The sequence below is a fragment of the Harpia harpyja genome, chromosome 7 (assembly GCF_026419915.1).
Source record: "Harpia harpyja isolate bHarHar1 chromosome 7, bHarHar1 primary haplotype, whole genome shotgun sequence".
Lineage (NCBI taxonomy): Eukaryota > Metazoa > Chordata > Aves > Accipitriformes > Accipitridae > Harpia > Harpia harpyja.
This window is the reverse complement of record NC_068946.1, coordinates 40,722,445-40,735,829: the sequence shown is the minus strand read 5'-3', so window position 1 is coordinate 40,735,829 and position 13,385 is coordinate 40,722,445. Positions and strand designations below refer to the sequence as shown.

At 43.3% G+C, this 13,385-nt stretch overlaps 1 protein-coding gene across 1 annotated transcript in view; it reads left to right on the top strand.

Annotated features, from left to right (window-relative positions):
* Positions 1 to 801: 801 nt before the first annotated feature.
* Positions 802 to 13,385, top strand: part of SMARCAL1 (SWI/SNF related, matrix associated, actin dependent regulator of chromatin, subfamily a like 1) — a 41,407-nt gene continuing 28,823 nt past the window's right edge. Inside the window, 7 exon segments of the mRNA XM_052791454.1 lie at positions 802 to 899; positions 1,872 to 2,832; positions 3,523 to 3,573; positions 6,311 to 6,571; positions 7,783 to 7,833; positions 11,699 to 11,879; positions 12,851 to 13,001. Coding sequence (XP_052647414.1) covers positions 1,962 to 2,832; positions 3,523 to 3,573; positions 6,311 to 6,571; positions 7,783 to 7,833; positions 11,699 to 11,879; positions 12,851 to 13,001 — 1,566 coding nt within the window. The 5' untranslated portion in view covers positions 802 to 899; positions 1,872 to 1,961.

Below are 13,385 nucleotides of genomic sequence, written 5' to 3'. Positions count from 1 at the left end.
GTGGGAAACAGGATTGAACTCTTTGCTTAAGTCCAGGTAAACAACATCCACTGCTCTCCCCACGTAAACAGAAAATGTTATTTTGTTGTAGAAGGTGACCAGGTTAGTCTGGCATGATTTGCCTTTGGTAAATCTGTGCTGGCTTTTCCCAATCACCTGCTTCATTTGGTTTGTGATCTTTTCTAGGAAGACTCGCTCTGCTACTTTCCCAGGGACTGGAGTAAGACTAATGGGCCTGCAGTTTCCTGGGTCCTCTTTCGGGCCCTTCTTGTGGATAGCTCTGATATTTGCCTCTTCCAGTCGCCAGGGTCATCCCCTCATCCCCACCACTTTTCAAAGATTACAGCCAGCTGCCTTGCACAAATGTCAGCCACTGCTCTTAACACCTTGGGGCGGATTCCCTCCTCACTGCTGACAACAGTGTTTTCACCCTTTCTCATGCATTACCTCCATTTTTTATTCCCCACTTATAGTCACCCATTTAAAAGCCACATGCCTTGGTGTTCCATGCCCCACACACCAGACGCAGCAAGTGAGGGAGCTCTGCTCCAGCCACGCAGCACTGGGTGCTGTCTGGGGCAAAGCCTCAGCCCGTGGCCAGCAGCAGAGTCCCCGCACCCCGTATGTGGGCCTGAGCCGAACGCTAGCGACGGGGCGGCAGGGACCGGCCTCCAGCCCCCCGACTTCTACAGCGAGACCGCGCACCTCTCAGCGCCCCTAAAATGGCGCCCTGAGGGGCAGACTACATTTCCCAGCGTGCCGAGCGCCCCGCGCGCCGTTTTTTAGTTCCCGGCATGCTACGTGCTGCCGGCCGCTCAGTGCCGCCGGGCGGACGAGCCGCTCTGCTGGGAGTTGTAGTCTGCGCGCCCTTTGGCGGCGTACCTGGCCTCTGCCAGCCGGTGGGTGTGCGGGCCTGGGGCGGGGGGGAAGCGGCTGGGCCGGGGCTGAGCCCAGGGCGGGCTGTAGTGGAGCCCCCGGGGCGCGGGGAGGGACCGCGGCCTGCGGCCTGGCCCCTGAGCCCCAGTGGGGTGCGGTAGTGCTGGGCCCCTGTGGGGTGGCGGGTGGTCCTTGAGGACGGCGGGGAACCCCAGCCTGCGGGGTGGGGGCCGGGACCTCAGTGGAGTTTGGGACGGGGCAGCCTGGTGCCTGGGAGAGGAGCGGGGCAAGGAGTGAACTTTTTACAGGGTGGTGAGGCAAGAAGGTCTCTGAGTGCTGCGTGAGGCAGGGCGTAGGTGGAGTGAGGCCAGCTCCTGGGAGATGTGGTGGGAGCCAGGTCCTCGCTTTTATCAGAAGGTCCTTGACCTGTGAGTGGACCTTTCTGAAAGCAGGAACTGTACTCGGCCCTTTGGGGTTCAGTATGTATCTGCTACATGCTATGAGATGCCCCAAAACAGGAAGGTCATCAGGAAAGATGGGGTGTTATCCCATCTTTGCTGTTAGGTACCAGAAGTATGAAACTCTTCCATACAAGACTGCAGAAATGTGTTGCTTTGCCTGCATTTGCCTTTGCAGGGCTGACTCTGCAGTGCAGGGTGTCCTTGTGCTTGGCTATTTTATCAGTTTTGCTGGGATTTGCAGAGAAGAGTGCTTAGAACTGTAGCGGAATAGGGGTTTTCTCCTTTTTCCTTATGTTTTATCTATGTGGGACTGGCATGCACAGCTCCAGCAGTGGTTGTCAGCATCTGCTTGCTGATAATGGCTCAGCATTAGTCTGACAGCTTTGCTCTACTACTAGGTTTTTGTGTAGGATCAGTTACAGTAATATTGAGTCACTAATAATACTGAGTTATCAATACCATAAGTATTTTTAGAGGGAACAGAGCTGAAACTTCCGGTCTTTTTTTGCTGTTTGGTTTTGGGTTTTTTTGTAGACTGGCTTCCATTCCTGTAAAGAAGCAAGTGCCTCCGTGTTTAATTCCCAATGCAGTTTTGATTCAGATTTATTGTTTGAATTGCTGAAGATGTCATCAGGCCTTACAGAGGAACAAAAGAGAAGAATTGAAGAGAACCGCCAGAAGGCTTTGGCTAGGAGAGCAGAGAGACTAGCAGCCCAGAGAGGTGGGCAAGTGGAGAGCGCTGGCCTTCAGGTGAAAGAACAGAGTCCAGGCCATCGGGGAGACTTGAAGGAAGAAAACAATCATGTCAGGTTCATTAGCCAGCAGCAGCGGAATCCAAACAGTCCTGTGGAGCAGAAGAGCTATCTTCAGAAAGATTATAATCATTACACTGCAAACCAACAGATGGTTGGTTCACATGGAGAGCAACAAAAGAATTGTTCAGAGGACTCTGGACAAGCAAGTGGCATTAAGCCGTTCCCTAGAACGATCCCAAATTCTCTGAGTTATTCCCATAAACATTACTTGGATGCTGCTGGTCAGAAACACGGACAACAAGCTTTAATTAATCTTGGTACATTCCAGCAGCCCAAATGCTACCCAGCTTTCAAAAACCCTACAGAACCATCTCATCCTACATTAATTGATAATGGGCGCCCTGATGGTAGTAAAGGTTTACAAAGTCAGAACAAATCTGCCATAAAATATGTTTCACCACTGAGCAGTGCCACCCCGAGTGATTCAGAAATGCTGATAAACATAAGCAGACCAACAGAAAGAGAAGGGGGAGGTGGTGCCTCTCAGGCCAGTGGTAGGATGCAGAAGCTGACCAGCTCTGCTGGTGCAGGCTCTGCCTTTGAAGCTGCTTCTTGCAAGAAAGCAAATAGTGTTACAAAAGGAAAATGCGTGAAATATGGGGAAGACCGATTCCAGGTCGAAACAGGGTATAATGCTGAACTCATTGCTGTGTTTAAGAAGATACCAAGCAAAAGCTATGGTAAGAATGGATTGTTTGCTGTTATCTCTGTTTTATGTTGGATTGAAGTTTCAGCATCTGCTGGAACTGTAGTTGCTATATGCTCTTAGCAGTGCAGCTATTGCTGGGGTGGAATATGTGGTATTAATGGGGGACTGGAAAAGTAAAGACAGCTGAAATTGGAAAGAAATTCTGGGCATAAATAGCTTAAGCTTGGATTTAGCCAAGAAATCAGAAGCCTTGCTTTATGAACAGTGCTCTAAGAAGTTTAGTGACAGCAGCTGGTCAGAGTCTTTTGGGAGTGAGGAAGAGAAGTTATTCATAAATTGGTATGGGAAAATGGGTCACTTCAGCTGTAGTTTGGAGTTGATGAGCTGATTCTGTTAACTGGGTTACTGAGAGCAGTGGAGCCTCCACCTTTTTGGCTTGCTTCTGATCTGTTCTCCCTGCCTTTATTTGTTATATTCTACTCTTTTTTTCCCCCCTATGTGTTGCTGCTCCCTGTGAATGGCTGCTGCATTCTTCTTGTCTTAGCATTGATATGCCCTATGGCTTTTTTGGTGTCATGTAGCTGTAAACTTGGGCATACTGTTTTTCAGATGTGTGTCAAAAAGTTTGCATTAGTAGATTGAATTTTCTCTTACCTCGCGTTAACATTTCACAGCACCACTTTTTTAAACCCCAAATGATTCATATTCTGTCCTATTTTAGATCCCGCTATTAAAAAATGGAATTTCAGTCTGGACGATTACAGCAGTTTCAGTAAGTAAATGGGTTGTTGAATGATAAAAAAGAATCCAAATCTTGACCCCCTTCCCCTGCCTTCCGTAATTATTATTTAGCTTTGTTATTGTCTGGAGTAATAAGATTAATGCTGCTCAAACATAACGCGCATCTTTTAGGCATCTAGCTCATAACTTTTTCCTGACACTTTGTAGTTGATTAGAAATAACTTAATTTTTCACATAATCTAAATACCAAGCATAGGTTTAACTTTTTCTGCCATTGCTGAATTTTTCAGCAACCAACAAGCCTGATCATAGGAAAAATACCTGCTGTGCAGGTACTTCATATGAATCTGAATTGACAACTGAGTGTGTTCCACTGGCTAATGCTTAATTTCTAGGTCCGTTCATGTATTTTCTTTTTAAACAGCTCTTTGTTTGTTTGTTTGTTTGTTTTTCCTTACATTTATTTCCTGTTAATTTTGCATGTCAGAAAAGGAAAAAGGTTAATTCTCTAGGGCTTTGAGTGAGACTGAAAATGGAATTGCCTTTTTTTGGCATAACAAGGGTGGTTTTATCTTTTTTTTTTTTTTTTTTCTCTCCTGTCATTTTGTTCTGGAAAGATTGAGAGATGATAGAGGCAAACATTTCAGGTAAGCTTTTCAAAAGCTCATTGTATTGAAGCAAGTGATAAATCACTATTGATTTCAGTGGGAACAGAATTAGGCCTGTGTTGAGCACTTTGAAAAACCCACAGTTGAGTGCTGGTATTTTAGCTTCCCATGTGGGTTGCCACACATTTATAATTTAAATGCTGCTGGTTTGCTTGAAGTGTATCAAGTACAGATGAGAGCAGAGTCTCTGCACCAAGGAGCTTGCAAATGAAGAAGACGGTTTTTAGAAATCAGGCTTTTTTCCTTAAAGCTTTCAAATATGTGAGTTCTTTGTGGAAAGTTCCTGTTGACAGGTGAAGACAATATGTGATCAACATTGGGCAATGATATCAAGGGAAAAAAATACCCTGAGAGAAGAGAACTGACTTAAAAGGGCCTTGGTTTGAAGTCTTGTAAGTGTAAAAACAACTATTTTAGAAATTCCCAGTGTTAATTTTGTTCGGATTAATGTTGTCCTGTATTACATTTTTCTCTTTGTACTATAAATGAAACATGCAGTCAAGCACAGAAACAGATGTTGAAATAAGAGTAAAATATGGGTTTTGTCCAATTTCTTTCAGTATTAGTTGTAGAGGTGAGATCTAACTATGCAACACTAAACAGTAGCATCTAAAATCTTGTGCTTGGTGCATTGGGAGAAGAAAGTCTAAATTGGTCATATTCTAGTCCTCTACATTAAAAATTACTTCCACTTGATGCTTTTAAACTTTTTCTTTGGAGTAGAAATCTCAAATGATTGGGTTTATTCTGGAAATCACTTATTTTAAAATAAAGTTGGATGAAATCCAAATGGGTTTGTTTATTAACTGGTTAGGAAGAAAATGTCTGAATTTCTTTCTCCCTTTTCTTCCCTTTTCAAATCTTAACTACTGAACTTAAATTTTGTACATTTTTGTTGCATCTCAGTAAGTTGGACTATTTAAAAAGAAGCAGAGTGGATCATGATGTTCAGCTCAACGCTCAAAGGACTGGAATCACCCACATTTACTCTAAACAGCTACTGGATAGGGGAGGTCGCCTCTCTCTACAAATACATGGAGGCAGGATGTGCTTAGTGGTCCCCTGCTCTTGAGCCTAATGGGCTCTGGAGATATTCATGAATCTTTGTGTTACTGTAGTACCTACGAGTTGGAGTCTTGGGGATGAACTTCACTATTTTGGTGTTCTAAAAATGCAAGAAAAAATGATTCTTGTTCCTTAACCATCACAGTTCAGCTATAATAATAAAGAGAACATATGGGTATAGATTGGCAGAGAGACACAGGGAAAAGTGGAACATTTATTAGTGTAGATAGCTGTGGTCTCAGGCTAACAGCTGTAAAATGCTGTGTCCCTTCTCTCCCCATGCCCTGGCATCATGACAGAGGTGGTTGCTAGTGATTAGTAAGATAGGAGTGCAGATGGCTGGTAGGAAATAGGAGACTAACTGTAAGATGCAGTAGAATAAAGGGTGATAGACTTAAATTGTAACAAAGGAGATTAAGGGGTTTGGACTAGATTGCTTCCTGATATCCTTCCTACCGTATTGTGAATATACAGCATTCCTCCTAGATGAGATTGCATATCAGACATTGACATGAGGCGGGAGGCAGATATTTTCAGATCCTTCTCCTTTGCTGTTTGCAGAAGCACCTTCCCATCTTTTCAGGCACATACTACTGATCACATGCCCCTGTCCCTGCAACTTTGTAAGTGAAAGTGCTGTGTGGCTGTGTGCAATTTACTGCTGAATGTGGTTCTGGAGATTGCTTGCCCTGGCCTAGTGAGCCACGTTTGGGGATTGCTAACAGAGAGGGAGCCTAATGCAGTGACACTGCTGGATAGTCCCTTGTTCACCTACTGTCACATGTTCCCTCTGCCCCTGCTGTATTCTCTGTGGGAAATCCCACCAACCTGCTCCTCCAGGCTATCACGCTCTCTATTCTTTGTCCCTGTGAGTGAAAGCAGTGAGAGGATCATAATTCCTTTTAAACTTGAAGGTGCATGGCTTGTTTGTCATCCTCTTGTCCCTTCTTTTCCCAAAGTATCCTGTGCATCTTTAGTTTATCTGTGTTCTTTGTTATTAATTCTTTTCTCTGTATCTTATGCTTTTCTCTCTAGTGGAAGCAGCAAGTCAACTTCCATCAGTAATTCTGGCACCACTGGAAGGAGAAAATGCAGTTGGCTTGGCATCAGGCTCTCATTTCGTTGGCAGTAGGGTTGATGTGAAATCCCTCTTGATGATGTGTAAGAACTGGAAGAAACCTTCAGCCCTTGTCAAAGGGAAGTGCGTGCTGATCTCTCGCTTGCGGTTTGAGGTTGATATTGGGTATTCTGCGGAAGTGATTGGAGTGTTCAAACAGATGGATTCCAGAAATTATGGTGAGTCTCTGGCTGTTTCTGCTTTATTCTAATGACATTTTTGGGGCTGCTGTTGGAGTGCTGTGAATGCTTCAGAGGAGAGAGATTGTGCGAGTACACCCCTCTGAAAGAGCATGAGAGGTTGTGGTTTGTTGAAGATCTTGAGAGCTCCTGTAGTTCTGGTATAGTACTGTATCTGTGTCCTGCACTTTATGCCAGAACATGTCCTATTCTGGGCCTGCTAGCCAAGGTGGTGTTTTAGGACTCAGCATGATTACATTTACTGTTGAGGTGGGTTGTGCTGATAATTTGCCAGCAGTACAGAGATCATGCATAAGTTCTTGTCTTTATTATCAAATGTAGTTGGACATTCTCATACTTCTCCTGCTTTACTGTGGTGTATAATAGCTGCAACTGCCTAAGCAGATTGAGTTTACCAGCAACTTTACTGATGTTTTGGAGGCAAGTGGAACTGTAGAGCACTGTTTATGCTGGCATTCAGATTTCAATGGTAACTATCAGTTTTTCCCACTTGTAATGTGGGAAATGAGGCACAGAGCGATGAGGTGACCTGCGCAGTGTCAGAGCAGGTCAGTGACAGCATGGGGAACAAATCCTGGAGCTCTTGTTCTTTGGGCAGGGCCCACCTGGCTCATTGTGTCTTCAGCTGACTCTGAATTCACTCTGTCTTCCCTGGAAGTTGTAGGCAGGTGCTACCCAGGGATAAACCTGCCAGACAAGTGTGGCATTCATGTTACATTTTGGGTATTGATGAATTGGTGAATTTCCTCTGTACTGGCCTGAGCACATCGTCTGTAGGGTATAGAGGTACAATTGAAAGTGATTGTGTTACTGACTGAAATCAGAGTTTGTTGGTTAACAAAGAGGAACCTTCACATATATTCTTCATCCCTTCTTGCAGTGAAGAGAAAGGGGTTGCCAAAATCCTTGGGCAGGTGGGTTCATTACAGTGGTTCATTAGGGGAGCTGACCTTGGCTTGCTTCAGTGATACCACTACTTCTAGATATGTGCTCATACTTTTAAGTTGTCTTCAAACTATTTGCTTAATGTGAAAGCACACAGAGGAGAATTGATTGTTGGACAAGGTAAGAATTCTTTTAAAGCAGTTCTGAAATGTGAAGGATATGGATGGATAGCCATGTTCTTATGCACAGAGAATTCAGTCTTTTAAAAAAGAGACTTATGATAGTGTTTGTTACAACAATTGCAGATATGAACACCAGAAAGTGGAATTTCCTGCTGGAGGACTATCCCAAACTAAGTAAGTAGCTGCATTTTCCTGGCTAGGGCTATTTTCTGGGTAGACGAATGAATCACAGCTTCATTTCTTGGGCTAAGCCTTTTCACTATGGGGAGATATGTTGCTAACGAACTGTGAAGCAGGTGTCTTCCTGTTTTGTCAGACATTTACACTGTTTGCCCAGACTCAAAACTTTATAAATGTGTGTTATTCATGGCAGCCCTTTAGGGGCCCGCTGGGAGAGTGGCTCTGTTTTGTCAGATTCTGCACTGGATTTCTGTGCCGTTTGTTAGAGCACATGGATGTATTTACTATCACAAAGTTATTTTTATTGCTTATAATGTACAGCAGCTCTACTTGAACTAAGGAGTTGCAGGAGAATGGATTCCTCTGTTTCCACTTGCCAAATTTGAAGAGGTTGGCATGGTGGTTGCCCAGCCTTCCTGTCCTTACAGAAATTCTGTCATACTGACTCTTTTTAGCTGTGCTACCCTTATCCTCAGTGCCAGCCTGCCTTGCTCCCTCTTGTGTGTAAATCAATTCATAAACTGGCACAGACCCCCCTTGCTTAGAAAACAAACAAGTATCAGGCTGTTTTACTTCCAGTTCTTTAAGTAGTGTGCATGGTGTTGTGCTATTTCATTTCACACCCAGCAAACTTTGTTTTTCAGCTCAGAGCACTAGGTTTTCAAGTCAACTGATGATTTCTGTAACAACCATCTTCCACAGTTACAGTCTGGGTGGTGTCTAGCTGACTTTGTTCAGCCTTGTATGTCACTACTGGTAATAATGGCTTTGCAGGCAGCACACAGCTGTTAAGTTTTCAATTGATGTACGAGGCAGGTTAGAATTCAGGTTGCTTCCATAGCTGAGTTGATTTTGAGGCAAAGAAGAAGAGCTGCTTGTTTCTCTTGCAGAAGTGTGCAGATCTGCTTGAAGCAGAGTCATTCTTCTTGAAGCAGAATTTCATACTCTTACTAAAATCCTTTCGTGCTGGCTGATGGATGCTTAAAAGAAAGCTTAGCAAAAAAATCTTCGTAAGAGAACATCGTATTTCCCCTTGCAAGTGGAATCTAAGGGCATAGTGTGCTACAGTGTTCATTTCTTGGTAGAAGTTAACCGGTAGACTCCTACCTTTAGGCATCTGTGTAATGCTGGTGAAACTCTGACTCACTGAACTGAAATGTAGAACTGTGGTTTGTTGTGGTTTGTTGTTTTTTTTTTTTTTTTTTTTTAAATGGATGCCACTTTGCAGAATAATCCAGTCTCAGCAGCATGCTCCTAGCACATCTGCTTCTTGGTTTTTTATGTTTACTTAAGTTTATAGAGTACTTTGAGATGAATAGCATTACACAAGTCCTAAATATTACTATTTATCATCCCAGTCAGCCTGCTGTGTTTGCCTTGGTACTTGTGTGAGGGTATGTGGCTGTGGAATTTGATTGGGGTAAGCTTCAGAAAGATAAGCCAGGTGCTCTAGACACGTCCTTAGAAAGTGTGAATGAGTGTTTCAGAACTGAAATGCTGTTGCTTAGAGTAGTTTTTCTCCGGCATGGGCTCCTGCTTCCATGGGATACCAAAGCACATTTGAGTATCTGCAAATTGAGTATCTGCATGTTCCTATGATGCATGTCTTAATAACATTAGTAATAGTTGTAGGGCTGAAAGCCATGTGGTGGGGCCTTGTAGGAATGCCTGATCTTGAAAACAAGTGAGTGTATCTTGGTGGAGACTTATGAAACTCGAGGATTGGGATGTTGACAGGCCCTGATTTCAGTAAGAGCTGGTGATCTCTCACAATTTGCTAAAAGGGCCTTTTGTACATGCAAAGGGCCTGATCCTGTAGGACGTGCTGGGCAGTCTGAGCAACACATCATCTCCCAGTCTGTTGCGCTCTCAGCCATGCTGACTGGCAGTTGTATACATTGCATGAAGTATTCAGAATTCCACAGGTTTGAGGAAAGCAAAAAAAATTTCCATAAATCTTCTTGCAGAGTGTAATTTGTGAGGGCATTTGAGGCTTCTAGCACGTGCCTTTTTTGAGGAACAGCATTTGCTTTGTGCCTGTTCATTTACCTATGTCAAAATAAAAAAAAAAGAAAAGAATTTTAAAAGGCTGGTTGCCATTTCCAGCAGAGTTATCTGTTAGCCGGGAACTGTTTGTAGAGGTTAATGTCTCTTTGCCTAGTTGCTCAGTCATCTTTATATAAAGGTCACTTCAGTAAAAAATGTCTGTTGGATGAATCATGCTGGTGGCAGATATATCTTAATCACTCTCCCAGCTCATGTACAGAACAATAGCAACAGAATTATCAGTGAGCAAATTGTAGCAATTATGCTAACACATAGCTCAGTCTGTGAGTGTAATAACAAGCTTGTGCTGTACTTTGGGTGGAGAGGGTTCCTGCTATTGAAGAAGTATGAATTAAACTGGAGAGTTTAAAAAGTTTGGTCATTGCCCAACCACAAATGGAAATCTTTTCATATGTATATTACTTGGAATTGTTTTCCCCCCTCATATGGCAGGGGTCCATCCTGCTGCTTTCCTCTTGGAGATAATTGAAATAAAAATACCTTACTGAATTCTGGAGGTGCATTTACTGCTGGTATGGTGAGTTCTTACTTTTGCAAACAGAGTTGTTTTATGTCTTCCTGACTTCATATACAAAGCAACCACTAAATAAAAAAAAAAAGTTGCTTCTGGCAATAAAGGATCTGTGCACATGCATTTGTGTTCCTTGTGTAGAGGTGTCTTTTTTGTTTCTCAGTCAGTGGTCAAAGATTGATTATTAAACATGTTTTCCTGGTCCCAACTCACCGCATGTTTTAAACTGGTATTTGTTTGTATAGAAATTTACTGTTGGATTAAAAAGAAATACCTTTATCTTTTTGGGATGGAATAGAGAGGCTGCTGGAGGGGACTGAAATAAGGTTGTCTAGGAGGAGGATTGCCCTGACACTTTGCTTGTTGTGATGCATGGGTTGAAAAGATGAAGGCCCTGAGGTCTTTGCATAATGGAGGCTGAGGATCCCTTTAGTTCGACTGGAAAGGTTTTATGCTGCAGGTAAAGTTCAGAGGCTTCATGGGTGAAACAACAATAGTGGTGAGGGACTCACGTGGCTGCCTGTGGGCTGGTTCTGGCCTGCAAGCTACTTCTGTCCAGGGGAACAGCAGTGGACACCAGCTGAGCAGGGAGTTGCTGTTGGTACCATGTCCTCGAAGGATAGCTGTCAGAGTGCTGCTGATGGTAGTACAGGAGCAGTTTCTCTGAGTCTTGAGGTGCTTCCTGTTTTCTTATCCAAACATGGTAAATGAGGGGTGATAAAGTGGAGACAGAGCCAAACCTGTGTGAATTTGGGGAACAAGAGGAGAAGAGTTTTCAAAGCCGAAGATGTATGATATTCTTTAGGTAACTGTGTCTCAGGTTACTCCTGATCCCTCAGGGATGGTGGAGACCTCAGAGGTGTTTAATGCAGAATCCCAAGGTCAAGATAAAGGTGCCCCTGCCTTCTAGGCTTCAGGAGCTCTTTTGTTCAAATCCATACTTTTATTTCTGAGTAAAGTGTGCCCTAAGCTGCCCTCAGTGTGAATAATCCAGCTCCAGCTGTATTAGTAGCAATCATCTCTGAATGATGGCATCAGACTTTCAGTTTTTTATAACCAAGTCTAAATATGAGGGGAGGAGATGTGATTCATCATGTGGTTCTGAAATAGACTTCAGGGAAGAGGCCAGGCTAACACCTGTGCATGATGCAGTGCTTTCTTGAGCTGTTTCAGGATATGAAATAACATTGTTGATGAGGTCAAGGGTTGTGCCCTGACATCCATAATGTAAGTTGTGTGTATGTTGCCCCTACTGATAATAAACTGCTCTGGTCTTTGCAGTGGAAGTGTTACAGAGCCTTGTGTCAGTAGAAGTGGAGCCACTGCCTGAGGCAGTAATACAAACCTTTGCTGCTCAAATACAGAGATCTACATCACAGACAGACGTTCCTGATGCTGACCTTTCAGTAGTGGACTCCAAAATTGTGACGAGCCTCATGCCCTTTCAGCGGGAAGGTGTGAAGTATGTCCTTTTTGCATACTGTTAAGAGCTAGTCCTTGCCTAGAATTGTGTACTTTATATTGGTGCCCAGGCTGCATTCTCTTCCATGGAGGGTTCCATGTTTCTCCAGAGTCTTGGGCTGTTACACTCTGGGCTCTTGGTTGTTTGGTATGGTATGGTTTGTTTTGTTGGGGTTTTTTTTGTGGATTTTTTTTTTGCTTTGAGTGACACATCTATTCTGTTTCTAGCTAGAATTCTTCATCATGAGTCAGGAGGAAAGTAGCATTTTGCTAGTCTCATAAGATTGTTCAAATGATACATCTCTGATCTCCCTCTTGTGATTCAGTATGTGCCTAATTGTCATATGATTTTTTTATTTCATAAGGTCATCTTTTTTCTTTTTTTTTTTTTTTTTTTCCCCCAAGTGCATTTCTTTTGTTGTTGTTTTTTAAATATTAACTACACATGGGAAAGTGCCAGGAAATGGGACCCGGTCCCTGAAAGACTTAAAATGACTAATTGTATGTAGAGATAAACTTTTAAATGTCCCTGTTCCCATTATATGGTCATTAGTTGTTGACTTCAAGATGCGATCCAGGAAAGTTTGTACTTACTGGTATTAAAGTGCCATTGTTATATAATATTTTCTTATCTCAGCCAGGATGAACTCTGGGACTGAATGTGAGTAATATCGTGGAAAGAATGTGCTTTAAATAATTGTAAGGTCTTGAGACTACTCCTCATGACATCAAGGTCTCTAAGGACTGGGCTGAACCACTCTGTTCAGGAGCTTCCAAGCTTTGAGAGATTTGTGAGAGTTGCTCACTTGTGTTGAGACTAAGGGAGAAGATGCAGGTTTACTGAAGAACCCAGATCACTTCCAGGTCATCCACATTATAGGTTTGGTGATGAGTTGTGCTAATCTTGGCTGCCAGGGCAGATAGTAACCCATTTCTTCACTCTGACTTATTTCCCCTCTCTAACTTCTCCAGTTTCGCAATTTTAAGAAATGGACGTTTACTTCTTGCGGATGACATGGGCTTGGGCAAGACCATCCAGGCGATCTGCATTGCTGCATATTACCGAAAGGAATGGCCCTTGCTGGTGGTGACTCCTTCTTCCGTGAGGTTTACATGGGCAGAGGTACTGTGAGCTTGAGTGTGTGCAGGTGGCCAGTAGAGGGCATGTGTGATGGTTATGCTGTGTTGCACTCTGTACAAGTTAAAATTTTAAAAAATATGTATATTAAGGAGAAGCTGCTAAAACTTGTACTCATTTAGAAAGTTGAGGGGGGAAAATTGCTTGGCACCGACTGTATTGTATATGCCTATTTTCTTTTATTGGCCGATTTTGTGGTCCTGCTGATCTATTGGAAAGAGGGAGATCAAGAGAAAGTGTCTCCTCTGACCCTCTGTTAACTTTGTGCAAGTCAGCTGGCTCCAAGGGAGCGTTTTACTCATCAGTGTCAAAGACAATAGTTGCATTCAAGCAGTTGCCTGTTGTTTTCAAGCCCTTCATAGCAGTATT